This window comes from Porites lutea, chromosome 13, assembly GCF_958299795.1.
Source record: "Porites lutea chromosome 13, jaPorLute2.1, whole genome shotgun sequence".
In the NCBI taxonomy this organism is placed as follows: domain Eukaryota; kingdom Metazoa; phylum Cnidaria; class Anthozoa; order Scleractinia; family Poritidae; genus Porites; species Porites lutea.
In genome coordinates, this window is record NC_133213.1 from 16,184,979 (window position 1) to 16,207,518 (window position 22,540).

The following is a 22,540-nucleotide window of genomic DNA, read 5'->3' on the forward strand; positions in this document are numbered from 1 at the left end:
TTTGTTAATTTTCAATATGGCGTCTTGTCAACATAAACTCAGCTGGGAAAGACAACTGTTGAATTAGGCTAGAAAGGATACATTTTCCTCGATATGGACCGAACAAGTTCAGGAAAAGCTGAAGCAGACCTCAAAAAGTCTTTTGCTGGTAATAATTCAAGAAATGTGCTGCAATCCTCTGGATCTTCAACAAACGTTAGCGGTAAGTGAAGCCACTGAGCCAGTCATGTTTTCTGAGCTGTCTTTCTTCAGATGTTTTGCTATTTGAATGGGTTTATTTCTTTCCAGCCGGTAACTTGTCGATATTCTGATCAGCTTATTCAGTGGTAGAACTTAGGTGACCAAAGGAGCTAAAATGAGCCCTAATTTTTACTTGACCTCTCGTATAAATCTCCTGCAGTTATAATTATAAGCTTATATCTTTGTTCTAAAACTGAAATGCTATAAATCTGTGAAATGGTAAGCTAATAATTATATCGTTCTTCACACGGTTGAAACGTAAAGTACTGTAATTTTTGTGGTGAAATGCTGTAAACATTTCCCTTCTGTAATATTTCGTATGATGTTTAGAACACAAGCAAATAAGTCCTGTTTTGGTGGCATTTGAACAAGAAGTGTCCAGATTTATAAAGTACATCAAGAAGAAATCTGAAGTTGGACTTAAGACCAAGAAAAGTGACGAGGAGCCACTTGCACGAGGGTAAATAGTCACAGCTTATAAACGGTGGTAAATTTAGAGTATATTTGTGTCATTTCTGTGGATGTTGTGTAGATTCTAGAGAAGTGAAGATCTCCATGACAAGGCTGTGCTCTAAGAAAAACTGGATGGAGCCCAGGGCTCTGAACCTGTAAAATCCAAGGTGTCCAGTGAACGTACAAAGTATAATTTCTTTGAAGAAAAAAACAAACAAACAAACAAACAAAAAAAACAAAACAAAGATTTTCTAGTCACTCTGTAGCAAAAGTTGAGGTGTATATACATTTCTAAAGACTCTGCTCTGAATTAAATCATGCTGCATTGTGTTTTCTCACTTGTTTAGTATGTAATCCTGTTTCGAACTCTTGCTAATGATTTTCACTCTCTAGATAAAAAACACAGTATCTTCTCTCTCGCTCTGTCTCTCTCATCTTACCATGTAGTCATGTCCTTATAATAATAAATAATAATTGTGGTTTATGCTTACACAAGGTCAAGGCTGTGCTGTAATGAAAATGAAAGGAAGCATGTAAAATCTAGGGTGCCCAGCATATGATTTGTATGAAAAAAGTAAGATTTTCCAGTCACCCAAGAGCAAATGTTAGGCACCAGGGGTCACCGTGCTAGAGTACAGCCCTGTTTATTTACCTGGGCTAGAGTACAGCCCTGAAGGTCTTCCCGCAAAGGAGAGGTAAGGCTAACACTCTCGCCCAAAAGTAAGGCACCATACAGAGACCACCTGGGTGCTGCTAGCGCAGCCTTGCAAGGGCAGGACATTTATTATTCTGTATCTACATGTGTATCTTCCTTAATTAGGTGTGCAGCTGTACACAACACCACACTTTACTTGAAGTTACAAAGTATGAACTAGACTTTTTAACCATTATAATACATGTTTTCCCCTTCAAGGTCAAATACATTATTTTCCATGTGGAACACTTATGAAGGTCGTCTCCCACCATTCTATTATCAAGAAAAGCTGCTTAACACTGGGGACTTCCTGTTTACTGTCAAGGTACATGAAACTGTAGTTGATATAGTATTACCACACTCCAGATGTGTGATCAATGTTAATTTAATAGATTATGACATGACTAGTGACTCTTTGATTCACTTTAATTTTGGAAGCTTACAAAAATAAATAATAATGGTACTGCATCTCATTACGTATCCTGCATTTGCATGCAAGTCAGATGAAATGATTTAAATTGATTTTTCAAGATTTGTCAGTAGTACACTTTATTGTAGTCATTCAATGGGTGACCTTGCAGCTCTCAGAAAACCTCATGGGATTGGTTGGGAAAACAATGAAAAACAAAGTTAACAGTAGAATGCTAGCCCCCCCTCCCCCCCCCCCAAAAAAAAAAAAAAAAAAAAAAAAGAGATGCGACCAGGCTTACTGCACTCAATAATTTTTTTGAATGGCTACAATCCTTCTGGCAATACACGCACAGTTCTTGAAAAATCAGTTTTTTCCAATTTATTTGCAGGAATATAAACTTGCCCAGTTCCACTGTTATGGCAGATACCTGGCCAAACATTTACAACGGGGCCTTACACTTGTGGAGGTTGCAGAACTAGATGCTGAGGGCTTCTACAAAATGCATCTGATGTCAGGCTTGGATGATTTAGCTCTTGCTACAATGGTGGTAAGTACTTCATTTCCCAAAATTACCAATGATGTCAAACACAGACCACAATGTTTGGGCAACATAGTATATTGACTAGCAGATCAGACTATAACTGTAGATATCAGTGAAGTCCATATGTTTGCTTAATTATCTGGTGGTTGTAATGGAGCTTCAGGACTCTCATTAAGATGCGGGGGCCGGGAATTTCCCCCGGCTACTATGCATATGACCGCCAACTACTTTCATAGGAAAATAGAAGAAACATACTGTAGCACTAAAAGAAATCTATAGCTGTTTTATTCCCCGCCTACTTGTCGTATTTATCTGGCATCTTAAAATCTTAGTGGCATCCCTTGGAGGTTCAATATGGTATTGATACTTTTTTGCTTATGTCATGTACACCTAGCTGAGAGCAGTTCTGGGTGAAGCCATTTGTTATTATCATGTAAGGACTGCTGAGGATCCTAAATTACAGGCAAGTGTAACATTGTAGAAATAATACAGTACAATGACTAAATTCATACTCACATAATGATAATTTTTTTTATTTTGCCAAAAAATGCAAGGCTTATGCAATAAATTATTAGTAACTTCATGATTCTGATTGGAAAGCTTGCATTGCAATTAGATGTGTTTGAAAATGCTTTCTGACCATTTTAATGCCCGGTTTGCCTTTCAACAGAATCTTGATGAAGTATCTCATTGTGTAGCAGTTTTAAAAGTTCTTCGCTTGGCAACACAAACAGCACTTCACAAAGAGGAACTATGCTGGCTAGTGTTTAATGGTAATTACTGTACTTAGTGCAGCACCTTGGTTTAGAATAATATCATGCAAAATCTTTGAAGGAGATATGTTTAGGGTTCAGATTTTGGAATAGCTTTAGGGGTGACAACCCACCATGTACTCTATCTATTTGCCATTCTGCTGCTCACAGTGACAATATTTTAAAACCTTTTAGATGCTTTAACATTCGTGATGCAATTGAGGTCAGAAGAGCACTTGCGGGGCCAAAGCAATTCCAAGCAATTATTAGTTATGGCTCTCGTTCTTAAAAAAAATAATTACTCAGTAAGATCTGGCTCATCACTTAAATGTCTCATCACTAGTTGTGTAAAAAATAAACAAGCAAAGAAACTTAAAAAACAAACAAAAACAAAAACAAACAAAAAACAAAGAAAACATTAAACAGTTTTTTCTGCACTCATACACCTAATTTCACATCAAGTGTCTGACCAGTGTTGTATATTGTAGGTGTACAGTTTTGTACATGTAGGCCTGAGGGCTTAAAAATGAATACTCTGTCTGATGGAATCCTGTGTAATATTATTGGCAGCTACACTATAGGACTTCTTGTGAATCTCACATGTGCTAACACAGGATTTGTTTGATGGTTAGGTACTGTGCATATCTACTCTATCTGCAGACACCTGATGACCTGTGGACACAGCAGTAAGGTATTGATAGAAATGAAATTACATTGTGTGTTATCAACATTAATGATGATAATTATTATTACAATAATATGACTCAGGGATGTAATTGTTTTGTTAAGCATAGTACATTCACAACTGTATGTACTTATCAGCACATCAGTGAACACACAAGGTCAAATTTGTCGATCGGAAGGCATATGAAACAACATGGGGTTGAGAAACCAACACTCATGGACAATTAATCGGCCCTCAAAAAGTGCAGGAATAAATTTGAATGTCTTGTCTACGAAATGCTGTTTACAGCACTGTAATACATTGTACAGGAATTCAAACCATCACTAAAGATGCAATCACACTCGCTTCAGGGGAAGCTTTTGACATCTGCATAATGATCAAGCTTGTACGAATGCAATCCAATTTATTCAAACTTCAACTCTTATAACACCTTTGACACTTAACGGTTTTCATTCTTGATAATGAGGTTCGAAACATTGAAACGTAGAATAGTGTTCCTTAATTTAATTTTTCTTGTTAAAATGCTTTAACAAGCAGCTGACCATCCAAAAGTAATGTATGCACTGTGTGTAAAAAATGGTTACCAACAACAATGATGCCAATATGTAATCTCTTCTTTCATTATCTGGTACCATCGCTCATAATAGAGTGGGTGAAATGGGTTATTGCGTGATACGGGATTAAGTGTTTTTAATTTTCGTGAAAGGTGAAAATACGAAATTAAAATCCGGGAACTGTGAATGGTTTGCTTGTTGTGATACGTTATTCGATATTCGTCATTTTCATCCAATTTCAAATTTTGCAGTGAAGCCTGTGGACCTTCAAATGAATTTTTTTAAAAGGTCTTAAATGACTTTAAGGCCGGCTATTTAAACGGAGTTTAGCCAGTGTTCAACAAAACTGTGTTTTAAGCCATTTTCAGTTTTTTCAGTGCTTTTATCTAAACACCGTTTATCGTGAAATGCTTCATGGCAACTAAAGGTTAGACTTAATATTACCCACTTAGAAAGAGATCTGGAGGCCCAACGATTTCTTAAACCGCGTGAAAAGTTGGGCTTCGTTTTAAATAACCGGCCCTTTACAGTTGTTGTCATCCTAAATTATGACCTAGCCTGCGAGAGCAGACAACTTGTCGGCTCTTGTTTCACCCGCCGAGAAAAGAGCGTCTGCGATCCCGAGCTGGGAAACGATTTCCGTGAGCTGTTGTGTCAGTATTTTTGAACTAATCATAATTCAACTCTCATTTCCGTGGAGCTAACAGACGTGGGGTTTGCGTGGGGATCTCGGTTGCAATGGCCGACAGTTTTTAAATTAGAGGGACAAGGTTTTAAATTGGAAGGAGTAATATATTATGTAAATTCCAAAGCTGTGGGATCCATGGGTTTTCTTGAAGGTAAAGAACGAATTCGAATACCCCAAAACAGTAAGAATTCATCCCTTGAAGCTCTGAAATGCCACATCATTGAGTACATTGGTTTGAAAGCTGAGTCCGAAAAGCGTGGTCTAGGATCCTCGATTGAAATAAAACGCTGTCGGCTAGAAAAGTCTGCAGATGGAGCAAAGCTTATGCGATAAACAATAACGACGACGAGGATAAAATGACTTTTCTACGAGCAGTTGCTACTTGTAGCGGAAGCAAGGGAAAGTCAAATGACGTTCCTTTTGAGTACTATATATCCGTATGCATTAGTTATCATCAGTTTACCTTCGCCTACATTTTATTTTATGTTTACATGACTTCCGTTACGTCTCTGCACTAGTTGTGCGGAAGACACAAGAAGCAGAAGATCGACTCTACTATCAAAAACGTCAATTAATTATTAAGTGGTTACTCATCATTAACTCTGCAGACAGCGGCATTCTGAACAGGTCCAGCCATGTTCTGTTTTTTTACTTCGGAAATTTCCGTGAAACGTGAACACGGAATTTTAATCCCCGTGATGCGTTATTTCTACTTTTTAATGTCCGTGATTCGTGTGTAGGACTCCCTCCCCCCCTCCTTTACCCCCTCATAATACATGTGCTGTGAGAGCCTACCTGTTACAGGTGTTATGGGTGGAGGAAATAAGTGACAGCCTGATTACTTGAATTTAACTTAAAATAAGTACATGCAAGGATAGTGTTCAACAAAGTTTTGCACAGAAAGCAATGATTTTGTTACCTATTCGTCCTGTGTCCCTGATGCATAAAAATCCCCAAAGATGCAAAATAATTCGTGAAACAGCATCTATAGAGAAGAGGAATAAATTCCTCTTCTCTACAGTCCATCAATCGCTAAATACTGCTACTGTTCATGTTATTGCTCTACCTCCCTGTTTTTCATTATTTAGGCACTGGAGTTTTTACTGTGGGCCTGCATGTGTCTGGAATCATCAGTCCCTCTTTTGACGGTTAGATACCTTACATGGCGTACCACCCTTTACACAGCTGTGTGTCAATGTTACTTTGACATAAAAGTACCAATACATGCTGAAGCATTTGCCAAGAGGGGTCTAGCAAAGGTTAATGAGCTGAATGAGATTGAGAAGATGAGCACCTCAGAGTCAACACCAGCTACTGAAGCAGCATTTCGCCAGGCAAAGACCAAGATGCAGGCCATGATATTCAAGAGAGTTGTGTTTGAGACTCGTAAGAGACCCAAAGGACTTCTTAGACCTAAAACCAAACCCAACCTCAAGGACTTTGCTCATGTGAGTCAACCTTGCTTTGCAGCAAGGATCGCAAAAGTGTGACGGCTTTTGATTTATTCACATTCTTTCATACAAATTTAATCCAATCAGAAGCCAGCTAGAACTGTCCTCGACCTCTCATTGGTTTATGTCTGCATGAAAGAATGTGAGTTAATTAAAATAGGTCACACTTTTGGGCTCCTTGCTTTAAAAACTGTTCATTACTTAATTAACATCTTTGTTAACAAGCAACCAAACAACAACCACAGCATCAAAACTTTGTGATAACAATTAGCACTATGCCAATGTACGAGAAAAGGGGCTTTCATTTCTTTGCATTTGGATGTTGAAATTTAATGGTTTCAGGCATAGATACGTACACTCCATAAAACTTCGAAGGCTGTAATGGTATTTTGACTATTTTATTTGTTTGGTACTTACAGATATCCCAGCTAAGGAAATTGGATGTGAAAATAAAGTGTTGATGCAGTACAACCCTGCGTTAGTAAGCTTTAATAGCAGAGCCCTCGGGCATGTAGGCTGGAGTGAAAATTTACCTTTCAAGCACCCCGCGCATTTCGGCGGTAAATCGCATAGTCACCCGGACTAACAAAAGCCGTAACAAAGCCGAGTCTTTCTTTCGACTAAAATTAATGTCTGCATTAACGTGGAACACAGAGAAAGAGCTAGAGCGAGAAATAAGTAAATAAATAAAAAAAACAGCAACAACAACAAGGAAGACCAATTTCGTTGGAAGAAACACATGAAAATTTTATAGCGGCGGTGAGAAAATGAGAAATGCTAGCGGCCACCGAGGTGAAAATGAGCGGCGGTGAAAAAAAAAAAATGAACCGGAACACATACAACATTTCCTTCATAAAACGTGTAATTGGAAGTTTCACGTTGTAGTCGTGCAAAACAACGGCAAAGAAATGTACAAAAAAGTGTGCTGCACTTGTAAAATTGTTTTTTTGCTAATTAGACCTATTGTTGCGGTCAGGGTAAAAGGCAGAATGGTAAAAGGCATGGGAATGGAAACCGGGAATGCAAGGTATGAAATGTGGGCGGTTTGGGACCCCCTTCCCCCTTCCCCGTTCCCCACTAGACTGTGTGACAGCTAAATAGACCAATTTCGATATATTTAAATTCATACTTGGTTGCGAGGCTTGGCGGAATAAAAAGAAAACCCACAGTCAAAACCACGCAAATGCCGCTTATCTTGAGGCTCAACAATAAATAATACATTTCTTTTGTTTTATTTTCCCAAGCCTCGCAGTCAAGTATGAAATTTAATACATGGAAATTGGTCTATTAATTTTAACCTTTATTTTCCAGCATGCATGGCCCAGGACACCTACTGAACGTCTCCTTAATGATCTGCAAGGCACTGCGGCAAAATTCTTGGCAATACTGGAAGCTCTCAGTGAGACACATAGACGGACACTTCACTGTGAGGCACCCACTCCTGATGCTGAGGACACTGCAATAGATGTGTGTGCTGAGCTGTTTTTTGCAGGGATGGAAATCATAGCTGGAGGCGGCGGAACAAAGCAATCTCACGCAGTCAAACATGAAGGTGGTATTCACCCATCTGTTTGGGAACTACAGAACACTGCACTTATGGAACTTGTGGCAAAAGGTATTATTCTGAGAACGGTTTTAGCTTAAGTTATGTAGAAATGAGCGAATTTTGAGTGTTTCCATGGACATAGTCCGCACAATTACGGCTTTGTGATGGTTAATCAGCAATTAATGAATGAGGCTGGGTGGGATATGAAGAATTATGCGGTTCGAAGAGGGTGTTATCGACCGAGTTGTATAACACCCTCCGAGATCTGCATAATTCTTTATATCCTACGAAAGCCGAATTCATTAATTGCTTTATTTTTCATTCAAAATAATTCCTAGTTTCAAAGCATAGCTAAAACATGCTTACCTTCGTCGATGTTAAGTTCACCTCGATAGTGCATGTTAAGAAGATAAACGGCTGTTCAGGTCTGCAAAGATACTCCAAACAGCATATGTTATCCGTCAAGTTGTCTTCTTGCTATGTGTTTAGACGATAGTTCGTCGTGAAACGAGTAAAATGTTCCGCCGACTGTTCGGCCATTTTTCTTTTCACAACCAAAACAACTCAACATCATCCCCAGGTCTTCTCGGTTAACGGTGCATCAACCTGCAACTGTGCTACATTTGGTCAACAGTAGCTGATTATGGTGAATTGTGCGTGTGGTTTTAGCCAATCAGAAACGTAGAAATATTTTGAATGAATAATAAAGATGTTTAATTTGACGACGCTTATGTCATATTTTATTTCCTTAGTATTTTGTCTCAGTAAAAGGTGATTTCTTGAGTTAAATAACAAGACCCGCTTAATTATTGGTTTTCTCATGACGTCCCTAAAATTCAAACTAAAAAACTATCGATCCTACCGAGATTTTACTTTCACGATGTATTAGAGCAGCTGAAAACTAATTTGCGTACAAATTTTCGCCCCAAAAGAGTTCTTGGTTTTGTGATAGAATACGCTTGAATTTCTAAGCTTTTGCGTGACGCGACACTTACATGACGGCCAAGAGAGCTGTCATGTAGGTTAAAAAGATTACTTATTTCAGGAAATTTTGCTATCTAAACAGTTCATGTATTTGAAAAAGTATTACTTTAATGTGATGAGTTTCTCGAAGAATAAATTCATGCTTTTGTAGCAAAACTTGGTAACAGATGTTTCTGTTGGTTTCCGTCCGCCATGTTGGAGCTCATCCAGGTGAGCACCAGCATGGCGTCTCAATACAAATCTCTATAAGTTTGGGTAAAACATTTCTTCCGATATCTCGTATACGAAATATTCCTCTGACCTGAATCTTGGCGAGGGTCTTTGTATATGTACCTCCTTTCATTTCCCAGATTCTGGACTTTATCTATTGAACGGCCTTGATTTTTATTTTGATCTATTTTGAAAGGCGTGACACGGAAAACCAGCAATATGGACACCCCGTTAAAAAGAACACTTTCTATGGCCCCCTCGATGTCCGTATTAACGGGGTTTGACTGTAGTACCATGTGAGAGGGTTAAGTGATGACTTTGCCAGTAAAGGTCCAAAAAAGGGAAGAAAAACTGTAAGGTGCAGTTAGTACACGTAACTAGTTAGTGACCTTTTTTATAGAGGTGATAGTAAATGGAGCTGCATTTGTCCAAGAATTATTAACGTTTTCACTGTGAATGGGCCTCAGAACCCAGACTGTGTTTGTTTCAAAACCAAGAAAAACGTATGATAATCCATTCCTTTGTAATTACCCCAGCTTATCATCACAAATTCTTGTTATGTTTATCTATCAAAATAATAAATTTGTAGATGAATGATATTGATAACCCTCATAATCATTTCTTTGAAGGCGAGAATGGTGTACCGCTTCCTGCTCTTGTAAAGTTTGTTAAGCAAGCATTCAGCTATGAACAGTGGGAGCCATTTGGTCTTCTGATCGAACCAACCCTGCAACTACTACAGGAACAAAGTGATGTCAGTAGTTTAGTGGATATAAAAACCCTTCAGATCATGTTGGCGCTAGAACCGTTCTACAACACTGTCAAAAAACCCAAGAAAAGTACTCATTCAGATGATGGTGATACTGCTGGGCATACACAAGGTGGGAATGTCTTGTGTTCTCTATATCTCAATAAAGTATGGCTGATATTTCCCGAGTCGACTGCATAATTTTTCAGGGTGATATCTTTTTGTTTTGAACCGGGGGGTGGGCATTATAGGGAAGTTTAGGGAGAGGTGTGTCTCCGAGGCCTCAAACCCTGGGCTTACCCCGTCGAAGACGCTAAATAGTGAATTTGTAGACCCTGGTTAGGATTCACGACCCTGTAAACCATACCCTTTTCAACGGCACATACTCGTTAAAACCCAATAAGGGAGTCCCCCCCCCCCCCCCCCCGGAGAAGAGGGGGTAAAAGTTTGTTTTGGCTGGTCAGGCGAAAGGTTGCGCGTCAAGCTAAGAGAACGTCTGTGAAGAAAGAGGAATAGTCATTGAGCCGTCTGTCCGCCTTCACGTTAGTCTCCCATTCTGCCATTTTTTGCCCCGTCACACAACGTTTCTTGGCGAGGAGTGTTTTATGTCGAGACGAAAACGACTGAGTGGGAGACTACCTTTACTTCTGCCCCTAAGAGTAACAGGAACCACGTAATTCCGTAATATTCGTAACCATACAAAATCTGAATAACAACTGCTGAGTATGGACTTTTCCCAGACCATGTGGCGAAGTTTAAATCATTCCACGAGAGTTTTTTCTGTGAAATTGTGCGTTTTTTCTTTATAGGTAAGGGTGGAAGTTCGCTGGAGGAGCTCACTCATCTAACAGATGTAATACAGTCTTGCTCTGAGGAACCTTTCAAGGTAACACTCACTGTTGTGAGGGAGTATTGTGTTGTGTCTCAAGCTAGCGCTTGTTACATCTTAAGTTATTATTCAGGCGTTAATATAGTTATGTAAAGTAACATTTGATGGTGCTTTAAGGTGGGGCCTTTCTGTCTAGTCTTGTAGTAGACTGTCGACGGCTGTCACATTTTCCCACCAAAATGACGTTGGTTTGCACGCGTGCACTACTTAGTATTGAGAAAATCTCGTTATCGTAGTCGTCCTCGTCGTAGAATCTAAAGCTCTCTAATGTATCTACATTTGGGTAGTTTTTACCCCATTTTTTAGTACTATATCTATGTTTCTGGTAAGGGCGTATTGTGTGAGATAAGGCAACGTTACGTCTCAATTGTAAATACTACACGTCCAATCTAACAGCTTTACATTTCTCTTAACAGTCCGCCATTCTGATGAAAGACTGTGATATGATGGTGGACGCTGCTCTTTTTCTGTGGTCCAAATGCAAGCCTCATTTTCAACGAATCTTCTCCTCGTCGTTGGAAAACTGCAAACAGTTGTTAAACGATGTGTTCGCCAACAGAGTAAGCTGTACCGTTTTATTCTGGAGTTGTCCCAAAATAACGCTCTTTAAAGTCTCAGAAAATTCTGTTGACAACTTGTTGCTATTGATTTTATCTTACTTATTTCATGAAGCTTTATGTGGTCCTTTAAGTCCAGTATCACGCACCGTTTCATAGAGCTTTTTCCGGCCTTAAGAAAGAGTTTTTTCGGCATTTTATTGAAATTAGTTTGAAATCTTACCAAGCCCCAAATACGGTGGACTCTTTTTTTTTTATATAAATACATTTTATTTTTACTCAGGGTTTCTTTAAGCCAGGCCCAAGTTGTTGAAAAGCTGGATAGCGCTTTTCACCGGATAGAGTGATTTTACTTAACCCGTGAAATGGTAGTAGAATACAACGCACTATTATGCACTGATTCTATTGTCTTCTTTTGTTCATTTGTAGCTATTTGCATTAGTAGTAGTTTTTATTAACTGTTGCACGGGTCAAGTAAAATCGCTCTAAATCACAATACAGTGGATAAGTGATAGGGAAACAATTGTGGTATCCTCTGGATAGAGATTTATCCAGTGGATAGTGTTATCCACCTTTTGAACAACTGTAAGGGCCTGGTGGTTTCTCACGGTGTCGTTGCCATGCAGATGGTACGATCGAGTTATCATTATGTCACTCATGGTGAAAATGATGATGAAAAATTATTTCGAAGAGGAGGAGGACAATTACTATGTTGAGTGATGATTGCGATGACGATGCTGCTGCTGCTGCTGATGATGATGTTGACGATGATAATGACGACAATGTTGATGCTGATGATCATGATGATGCTGCTTATACTGCTGCAGATGATGCTGCTGGTGATGACGATGATAACGACGTTGATGACGATGATGTTGATGTTGTTGTCGATGAGGATGAGGATGTTGATGATGATGACGATGCTAGTGCTGCTGCTGCTAACGGTGATGAAGTTGATGACGATGTTGTTGAGCGTGATGTGGTTGGTGATAATGACAAAGATAATGATGATTAAAAAACGTTTATTACAATGACAACGACGACCAAGATGATGGTAATGATGTTGCTGGTGAATTGAACTATTAAGTCATTCCAATATCTGTGACTGCTTTTCTAATCTCCCAAACGCGGTTGTATTTCTACCCCACCTAACATCAGCTGAAATGATCTCATTTCAGTGGCTCTATATCCTGACAGTGGCTCACAACACAGTATCATGGAGCAATGCTGCAAGTTTTGACCCCATACTAAGCGCTGAAGTCACATTAAAGTTGTCCTTATTGTTGGAGTGCAAAGCTGGGTACACTGATCCGTCCAGAGTGGGAAGTGCAGAATTAGAAACACCCGCCTTCACGGCCTCTCCAGAACATGTGGACTCCAAGCAGGTTATAATCTTATTGTCTTTAGAGCAAGCAGAAGTTAATACATCCATACCCAAGTTAATTATGCTGGAGAGTAACCATTGATTCCAACAGAAAAATAGCTAATAAATCGAAGTCATTTTGCAGCCAATACATATGATCTCCACAATAATAAACAGTACCGCAGAAAAGTACTGTTTAGGAGCTTTCATTTTTTGATCGTCGGCGGACTCAAGGACAAAAGATATAATTATTAATAACAATACATACAGTAGTTAGTTAGACACCCAAAATAACTATAAGGCTAAAGTACTTGGGTGACCATCATTAATAAATTATAATAATTGAAGATGTGCAAAGTAGCTCAGTAGCTTTCGTGTAAAAGGTTACACTTTAGGATTTCATCTACGAGACACATAAATTAGAACCACCTTGTAGAGCATAATAAACAGTAACACAGGAAGGTGCTGCGCAGGAGTGTTATTGAATGGCCACACTTTAGGATTTTATCGGCAGACCTAATAAATCGAAGCACCTTGTTGTACAAAATTAAATACAAGGCACAACAAGACATAATGCTGATTACACACTGTTTTTGTTGTAGCTGCTGACGCAGAAGTTGAAGGCCAACAAAAATATATATATATGTATATAATACACACTAAAATTTGACGTGACCGGTTACAGTGTGGACTTACTTTCACGTACCCAGAATACAAACTCATGCTTGGCTTAAATTTTAATTGTTTTTTTTGTAGGAAAAAAGTGAAACCGAGGTTTATGAAAAACCTGCAACTGGTCCCACCCCCCTGAGGGGCTTATTTACTGATTACAGCAGACAGATGGTTATTACCCTGGGAGGGATGGGGACAGGAGTAAGGGACATCCTGAACAAAGCATTGGACATTCTGGAACAGGGGCTCAGGGATGTTGCTAAGGCACGTGATACAGTGATTGACACCAAGAAAAGGAACATCGCTGATGTCAGCTGGATAAAGGTGAACAGTTTGCAGTAGGGTATAAATTTGCACGCACTGGAGGTTAATTGAGACCGGCTTTAGTCCTGTTCTCATAACGCAAAATTCTGTTTGTTTTGCGAAAAAATCTGTCAACATGTGCTGTTTTCGCAGGCTACATTCGCCTAAATTTAACAAATGAGCTAGGAAAGCTGCAATTAAGTCTCCAAAGAAGCGAAGTCAGTTTATTACTCGTAAGTTCTTGCCGTTGTTGATTTTTAACAATTGACGGTGTAATTTAATTGCCTCCCTTCGACAGCCGTCACCAAGTATAAGCACAGACCAAGATGAAACCGTTAAAGAGGCAGCGATACAAGGTTCCACCTTGTTGGAGAGGATGATAGAAGCTTTGCACATGGAGCTGCTCTTCATTCGCCACAGAATTGCAGTTAAATTGTCCAATCTTGGAAAGGAGACTGTGGAACAAAAGAAGTCAGCTAAGAAACAGAAGGTAACTGAAAAAAAGGCATGTTTTAGGAGAGCAAAGAACATATTAGAGATCTTTAGATTCTAAGACGAGTACGACTCTGAGTACTATATTTCCTCAATACTAAGTAGTGCTTGCGCGTGAACCAGCGTCATTTTGACGGGATTTAAAGTGACAGTCGTCGCCTTTAGCCTGCGCCACTGACAAAAATAAACTCTGGTCAAGTCCTTCTGCGAAACAGCGCCGAAATCCTTGTTCTGGGACTCCGCATGTGTACCAGGTATTGAGTACGCGCCTTGATTGGCCTGTTCAAAAAGCCGTTGTCGATTTGCCATCAGGATGAAAGGAAATTCGATACACACTTCCGGTAATTGTTGAGTCGGTTGGAGGGAAGAGAACAACGCTCTCGGCGCTGCTTCGCAAACGTTACTAACCGAGGGTTAAATTACGTCTGCGACGCAAGCTATCGTCATGCTACTACGAGTTTTTAGCGAGAATGTCGTAGTGGCGGAAACAAGTTGTCAAATGTTACAAGTTTTATAATTTTGCGCTTGAGAGAGGGTTAACTTCCTTCAATAAAAACAACCGTGCTAATTTTTCAGGTAAAAACGAAAAAAAAAAAAAAAACAATACAGTGAAGCTCTCCGGGGTTAATAGTTTTTTAAAGTACGCGAAAAAAACTTTGTAGCCTTCCTCGTCGAAACTGAAGGTCTCTATTTAACTTGATGAGTAATCAGCTGGGCCCAGTTGTTCAAAGGCCGATTAGCGCCTAACCCGGGGTTAAATTTAACCCACGTTTCCTTTTTCTTTCAAAAGTATTTCCTCGGATAATTTTCTCTGTTATTTTTAGAGCTTCCAATCATCAACTTGTAGACAAAAAGAATCAAAACTGAAATGCTTTTTAAGCTTTCAAATCTGAATTCAAATCTCGCACCAACCCTGGGTAATCTTAACCCAGCTTGAACAACTCGGCCCAGGCTAAAAAGGGATTCAAACCGATAACTCTGCGATATCGGTGAGGTGCTCTAACAAACTGAGCTATGAAACAATGACTACGAGCTGGTCATAGGTGGATTCTTAGTATACTCGTGAAAGGTAACTACATGAAAGAGAACACCATCTGAAATGCGGCACAGAGACTTTAAATCAATTCCATTTATGTCTTATCTCCGTAGACCTAGGGGATACCCAGATCCTAGTTGGCTTAATAGCTCAGTGGTCAGGGCGTTGTATCAGAATCTTAGGGTCATGGGTTCAATCCTGTTCAATAGTGATTTGTTATGGGCTTTATCACTACTGCCATGCCCTTTCTTCTATCAAAATCTTTTATCCCGCAGTTCAAATATGAATTTCATGTTTTCTTTCAGGTAGCTGTTGCAGTTCAATGTTATCCTTGGTTTAAATTTTATTTTCCTTCGTTTTAAACTCATCATAAATTGCCATACCCAAAAACAAAGGGAAATGAAATTGAGACCAGGATAAAATTGAACTACAACATGGTCATCCTTCAAGGGTATGTAGTCAACTTTCTCTGTTAGATGGACACTTTTTTTGGACTGGCACCATGTGTCCGTCTTAGAAAGTCGTCCGTCTTTTCGAGAGTCGACTTAAAGGAGCAGAGAAAAAAGTGACCATCTCTAAATGTCCGATTTATAGAGGTGCCGATCTTATAGAGGTGTCCGTTAAGAGAACTTTGACTGTATCCCATGACAGTACTCCTATAGAGTGTAAATCACACTAATCGTATGATTAATAGCGCTTCGAATAGACCTTACTCACGATGCCCGCCATCTTTGCACCCGCTTAAGGACTGATGGGATGAAAGCAACGTCACGTGGTTTATCAGGGGGCAAACATAACCAAGTGATAATTGTTTCCAATACAAGAAATCGCAGTCGAGTTTGTTTATTCTTGACAACAGAAAATGATCAACTTTTTATATTAAAGGCGATAATGGTAAATTATGGGTGGAAGTGATCACTGTTACTTTTTTTTAATGCAGTAGCGACCGTAGATGTCCTCACAGCAAGCAATAATGACGTTAATTTTGTCGAAACTCAAACCGTACATTTTGCATGACTATTAAATCGTCGTTTCGTTTTGACAAAATAAACAAACTCGACCACTATTTCTCGCATTGGCAAATTTTGTCTTTTGTTTGCCCCCTAAAATACCGTGACATTACTTTTATCCCATCAATCCTAAAGGTCGTGCAAAGATGGCGGGTATCATGAATAATTTCTATAGGCCATATTCTTAGTACATTAATGGTGTTTCCGTCGTGTAACAGTCAGGAAAATACGATCCCTAAGCTTCTATTTGCTACATACCTTCCTACTTTGCAGGAAAAGATACAGCCGAGCGACAGTTTATTACAGTTAAGTGAAGTAGAAAATACCCTGTTGGCCCAGTGTAATAGAAACCCACTTTCAAAAGCTCTGCTGCTTATGCATATGGCCAGACAGGCTGTCACGTCACGGAGTCACGTAGGAACGGAACATCAAGCACAGCTGCTTCAGGTATGTCGTCACGCAAGAGTTACTTGTTCATTTTAAAAGCTGGATTATGACCCAAATTAAAAATGGCTGTGAGGGAACCACGATGCCATGTCATGTCAAACAGTGCTGCTCCTTTTGAGTTGCCCACAAATGTTTTTCAAAACTATGCTTTAATCACACAATACGGATTCATGGGGCATATTGATTTTCCCTATGGTCACCCCACCTAATTTGCACTTGTGTCACACGTTCATCTCTCTTTCATACTTCGCTAGTTACGCTTTTGTTAGACATATCCTGACTTTTTTGTTACACATTCTTGCTCACGTAGCGAAAACGGCCGATTATAAGCCCCCCCCCCCCCCCCTTGTAACTTTTATTTTTATGTATAAAATGAATTCGATTTATTTATTAAATCAGTAAATGCAAAACGTATTTGATCAGCACTGCTATATCTTGTGGTGAAGCGCTTTTTTCTATTCCAGTTATAAGCCTCCTCGGTTTTAAGCCCCCTAGGTTATAAGCCCCTTCGGATATAAGCCACCTCGGTTATAAGTCCCTCGGATATAAGCCCCCTCGGTTATAAGCCCCCACGAATATAAGCCACCTTGGTTATAAGTCCCTCGGATATAAGCCCCCTTGGGTATAAGTCCCCTCAGATATAAGCCCCCTCGGTTATAGGCCCCCACGGATATAAGCCACTTCGGTTATAAGTCCCTCGGATATAAGCCCCCTCGGTTATAAGTCTGTCGGATATAAGCCCCCTCGGTTATAAACGCTCCCAAACCCCCCCCCCCCCCCCCCCCCCCCCCCCCCTAGGAAGATTTATAAGCCCTGGGATTATAATCGGCAATTTACGGTACTTTTGCTTACTGTCATCATAGGAGAGCCAAGAGCTAATCATCAAGAGTCAACAGCAGGAACGGAAAGTATCAAGCTGGAATAGACAGGCGGACACCGGTGATGATGTACCACCTTCTGATGCCCCCCCTGCTCCTCTTCTTGTTTATCGTAGCTCATCTGTGCTGGTGTTTAAGGCTGCTACATTCAAACCTAAAAGTGGAGAAAAGGTTTGTTTTTTTAGCTGTAGATCAGAGGCGCACACAATTACCCCACTTGATCGAGTTCGGATATGAGTTTTCCTTACTGAAATAAACAAAAAAGAAAAAACTAACCTTATTTCGAGAGGGCCACACTGGACTGTCTCAAGAACACTGGTAAATGTGTGGGCCTCCAAGCGTCCCCGAGTAACAGAAGACACTTTTCAGGTCGAATTTAAATTTGTGAATATAGTCGAACCTCCACGTGCGACCACCTCCTCGTAAGCAACCACCTCCCACAAGCAACCGCCAATCCAAAACACCAAAATTTTCCCGGTCAAATCCTTACAGTTGGAACCTCTAGTTATAAACGACCACCTCCTGTAAGCGACCGCGACCACTTTTTGGGCTAGACGGTTAATAATTTTCCTTGTTTTTAACCTCTTTAAGCGACCACTTGACTCATTCTCTGATCTCTATGTTCGCTGTGTGCACTATGCTCCTTAGAATATACGAAGAACTTAAGTGACAACATGGAACTACACATGTCGTAACATGCTACAGTTTTTTGACCTAATTGATGTCGAAAATTCTATTTCCATATTATTTTATTTTTAGGTGGCCTGGTACCGACTTTTTGCGAGATCAGCCAGCGGTAATAATGTGAAAGTCAGGCTCAATGACTATCAACTTCCGGGGACTGGAGAAGAGGTATCACGTGAACATTCTGTACTTTGACTTACTGTGGCGGCATCCAACTTTTTGATGTTTAAACTTGTGTTTAATTTCCTGCAGAAAATACGCAGTATATACAAATGACAGTGTTAATGTATCAAGATTTTCGGCCTCTATTTAGTCATTTTTGAGCAAAATAATTTACCGTGAATATGTAATGTGTTTGACCATCATTTTTTTTTTTACTAGTTTATAGAGTAGCAAGATTATGGGCATCGTTTTCTGTTCTTTCCTTTCCCAGATTCCAGCGGCTGCTGACATGCTGTTTTATGTGCGCGGGCTCAAACCTGATGAGAAGTATATGGCAGCCATGGCGGCATACAATGAACAAGGCAAGCTTATTGGTGGGAGTATTGGTCTGACATGCCGTCCGGTGCTAGCAGCACATCCACTACCTAACCTCATGGCGTGGGGCTATTTGGCTCAGGTACTGATGTGATAATAAACAATTATTGGATGAGGTTTTTGTGATATCCGGAATAATCAAGTCGGCTAGGCTGATACTTGAACACTTACCGAGACCTTGGTTATTTAGGATGTCACAAAAACCGAATCTAATAATTGATGTATCACACATTGTTTCGAAGAAAATAACGGCAATCACACCGTCGCAAGGAACTTGAATTGATATTGTTGAAAATCATGCCTTGCGCGCGCAACCTACAGATTAGTCAGTTATAATATACTAACTAATCTGTAGGTTGCACTGATTTCCAAAATTAGCCGTAGGCTCTTAGCCAATGAGAAGACAGATAGTGAGTCCAATGTATAATAAAAACAAGTATTGGATTCTGGCTTCGTATAGTCTGAAGAATTAAGGAGATCGAGCGGATAAGAATAACCCCCCTCCTCGATCTCAATAATTCTTCAGAACATACTGAACTCAGCCGTATCCATTAACTGCTAATTATTTTCCGTTGTTAAAGCTAAGAGAAACATGGCATAGTTAGAAGAGTGCCCACTATATACTTTGTTTCTACGTCTTCTGTGTCTTAAGAAGTTTATTTTGGTGGGATATTAAAAACTCTGAAATTCCCTTAACATAAATTACTGTTTATTCTCAGTTGTCGTTTTCGTCTGGTGTGTTACCTATTGCAAAATCTGCTGCCTCAGTGTTGTGGAACCATTTTGTGAGGGAACCTGAGTTATGTCAAAAGAATACGAATATTCAGTCGGCCAGTTCAGATCTGTGCATCTCTCTACAAAGGTGCGTTGAATGTCTTCAGTCTTAAGTGACTGGTCCCCTTTTACGTAAAACTAATTTTCCTCAACGAAAACTGCAATCATTTCTTTTATCATCTTAAACATTACTATGAATTGGTCTATTGTAAGGATCTCAGTAATTCTTCAATCAGCAATTGTATGCATACTATTCTTAATAATATAAATGCTACTGCCGAGTTACTGTACAGACCTTTGTTTTAACCTTGTATTCCCCTCTATGTCTACTGCTTCTTGGGAGTAGCTTATCTACTGCTCAAGTACCTATTTCTTCAGCTAAATCGCTATGTTGGTTCTCTTTCTTTTTGGTTTTGTTAGAATTGATGAGGGAAGTCTTGGTGAAGCTTCTCCCGTTCTGGCGAGATTGTTTCTTCAGAGCATTTTCATCTCTGTGGACATCAGGATTCGCGAAGGACACTTGTTCTGTGACACTCTGTGTGCTAACGGGCCACTTTACAACGGACAGGTTAGTTACAATCAAGTCTGAACAGCATGTGGACAGATTTTTAACAGGACTGGCTTCGCGCACGTGCACTGTAGTAGTATCCATGGAGATTTTATATTCCAAGAATCCACACCGAATAGTACCAGCAACACTGCCCAACATCAGACAACACTACCAAATACTTGCCAAAACTACACCAATACTATACTTTAACACCACCACCAACCCTGCCTAACACTGCCCATACTTACCACCAACTATATTAACTGCTATCAACACTGGCCAACACAGACTAGCCGGGCACGATAGGCCAATCAACGGGCATGGAAAGGCATAAACTCACGCCTCCTTGCCTTCTATTTTATAGGTTGCGCGTCTTGAGGAATGCCAACGGCTTCTGCTTGCCATACAAGTTGCTGGCTGGCTAAATGACAATGCGCTGTGTTTGCAGGCAGTTGTGCAATGTTATGGCTTATTAGCACCTTTAATTCATCAGAAAATTCCTGCCAAACCAGTTGTGCAGGTTTTGTTGCGATGCCACGCTGTTCTCCAAGAAGTACCTTCACTAACGCGTCACAGAAAGTCGTCTTCCACGTCGGATAGTTTGTCACACATGATTGCAACTGTCACGTACTACATAGCTAAGGTAACGCAATCTTCCCTTTGACGTTTGTGAAACGTTTCAGTGTGAACTACTATTTGCCATGTAATCGTAGTTCTCATTACGTTACACTGTTTGCTTGAACTTAGATTTTGCGGATGTGGAATGAGCAGGGAGTTGCAGGAGCTATCATCGAGCTGGGAAAGAAAATGCTTAACCTGGAAACTGCACCTGACAGTGCGGGTACCATGACAACCATGCAAGCGGCTGCTGCCATGGCAACGGCCACTCTTGGCGGACCACCGCCGACAAAAACTACGAAGAAAAAGCCTGGGCCAACCAAAAAATCGAAAGTAAGTGGAGGCAAAGGGGGACTGGGCAAGCTTGAGAAGGAAGCCGCTGCCTTCTCTGCCGACGCACAGAATGAGGAACTGAAGGCTTTGGAGGCTTACATATTGAAATTAAGCCAGCAAGGTGAGGTGAAATAAAACAAGGATTTTATTAGAACGAGTACTTTTTGCCAAAAGTGTTACATCGTGTGGCTTTGACAAAAGCTTCTCAAAAAATATAGCCATTCTTACATAGAGTATTACCCTAGACTAAGAACCTGCATTTTCCCAAGTTAGCCTAAACGGGCTCTCACATAAATGGTAATGAGGACAAATTTAGGCTGTTTAGGTTCTTAAAAAGGTTCTTATTTTCTAAAGAAAAAAAAATGTAGCCAAGAGTATTTAGTTGTACTCAGATTATTCTTTACATTAAATCTGCATACCAATATATTCCAGTTGGGGTGAAAAGGCACCTTTGTCTCCTAAGGGGATACCGAATGTTGACTTATCCTATTTGCCCAAGTGTACAAAAAATTGTGTATTTTTATTTTTAAGAAATAAGAACCCGTTTTAAATATAAGGCTGAACTGGTTCTTACATAGAGGGGGCCTAACTGACAAATTTTAGCCTAAAAGGTTCTTAAAACCAGGTTCTTAGTCGCGGGTTTTTACTGTACTGGTATTCTCCCTGCTGACTGAGTTGTTCGTGCTTATCATAATGCCATTGTGTTGAGGAATGGTTTACTTCCCTTTCAGCTTTGAACCGTGATGATGAAGAATTGACCGGCTCTGAAGATCCGTCCGTTCTTTACTCAGTTGTGGCAAATCTACCGCCTCGACAGGCCTACAAAGAAGGTAAGCACTGTCGAGTTCAAGGAAGGGTGTAAGTTTACGAAGCTTACGACAGTAGGGAGCTTAAGCAAAGGTATTTTTTGAGCGACGCACGTCAACCGGAAGTGAGAATGAGAACATTCCACTTCCGGTTGACGAGTAAGTAGGGTATGTCAGGTGCGGTGATGGAACCTACCAGCTCAGTAGACCTACAAAGAGTCATTCTGACCTGGTGTAACAAGGAAGGGGATGACAGGCTGATTTAGCAACAGAACGGGAACCTCAGTTGACGACAGGAAAGAGCACAGAAAGGACTGAACGCGACTTGCGGTGCCCAGTTTGCCGCTCTGCCATTGGTCGAGCCAGTTGTTTGATTGCGTGGGCAGTCGTCACTGCCGTCGCGTTTTCTTTGCTAAATCTGCCTAATACCAAGGTTAGGGAGGCTTGGTAAGCTCACAATAGGGTAATCATTGGAAGGTATAGTTTAAGAATGGTGTAATGCTTCAACATAGAGTTCAGTGTTGATGAAACTAACATGATTTCAGGAGACCTATGAAGAGGTTAAGCGATAACGGAGTGTAGAGGGGTGATAACGTTGTTAAGGAGGGCTAGGTCAGTCATATTCGATGTACC

The 22,540-nt window shown here is 40.2% G+C and overlaps 1 protein-coding gene across 1 annotated transcript in view; it reads left to right on the plus strand.

Moving 5' to 3' along the window:
• Positions 1-17: 17 nt before the first annotated feature.
• Positions 18-22,540, plus strand: part of LOC140922609 (cilia- and flagella-associated protein 54-like) — a 52,859-nt gene continuing 30,336 nt past the window's right edge. Inside the window, exons 1-24 of the mRNA XM_073372591.1 lie at positions 18-202; positions 571-700; positions 1,607-1,712; positions 2,188-2,346; positions 2,735-2,803; positions 3,011-3,113; positions 3,725-3,783; positions 6,108-6,467; positions 7,782-8,085; positions 9,840-10,091; positions 10,768-10,844; positions 11,264-11,407; positions 12,583-12,789; positions 13,524-13,763; positions 14,041-14,232; positions 16,554-16,727; positions 17,591-17,776; positions 18,365-18,457; positions 18,723-18,908; positions 19,546-19,688; positions 20,021-20,168; positions 20,515-20,793; positions 20,898-21,222; positions 21,833-21,931. Coding sequence (XP_073228692.1) covers positions 94-202; positions 571-700; positions 1,607-1,712; positions 2,188-2,346; positions 2,735-2,803; positions 3,011-3,113; positions 3,725-3,783; positions 6,108-6,467; positions 7,782-8,085; positions 9,840-10,091; positions 10,768-10,844; positions 11,264-11,407; positions 12,583-12,789; positions 13,524-13,763; positions 14,041-14,232; positions 16,554-16,727; positions 17,591-17,776; positions 18,365-18,457; positions 18,723-18,908; positions 19,546-19,688; positions 20,021-20,168; positions 20,515-20,793; positions 20,898-21,222; positions 21,833-21,931 — 4,144 coding nt within the window. The 5' untranslated portion in view covers positions 18-93. The remainder of the gene's footprint in view (positions 203-570; positions 701-1,606; positions 1,713-2,187; positions 2,347-2,734; positions 2,804-3,010; positions 3,114-3,724; positions 3,784-6,107; positions 6,468-7,781; positions 8,086-9,839; positions 10,092-10,767; positions 10,845-11,263; positions 11,408-12,582; positions 12,790-13,523; positions 13,764-14,040; positions 14,233-16,553; positions 16,728-17,590; positions 17,777-18,364; positions 18,458-18,722; positions 18,909-19,545; positions 19,689-20,020; positions 20,169-20,514; positions 20,794-20,897; positions 21,223-21,832; positions 21,932-22,540) is intronic.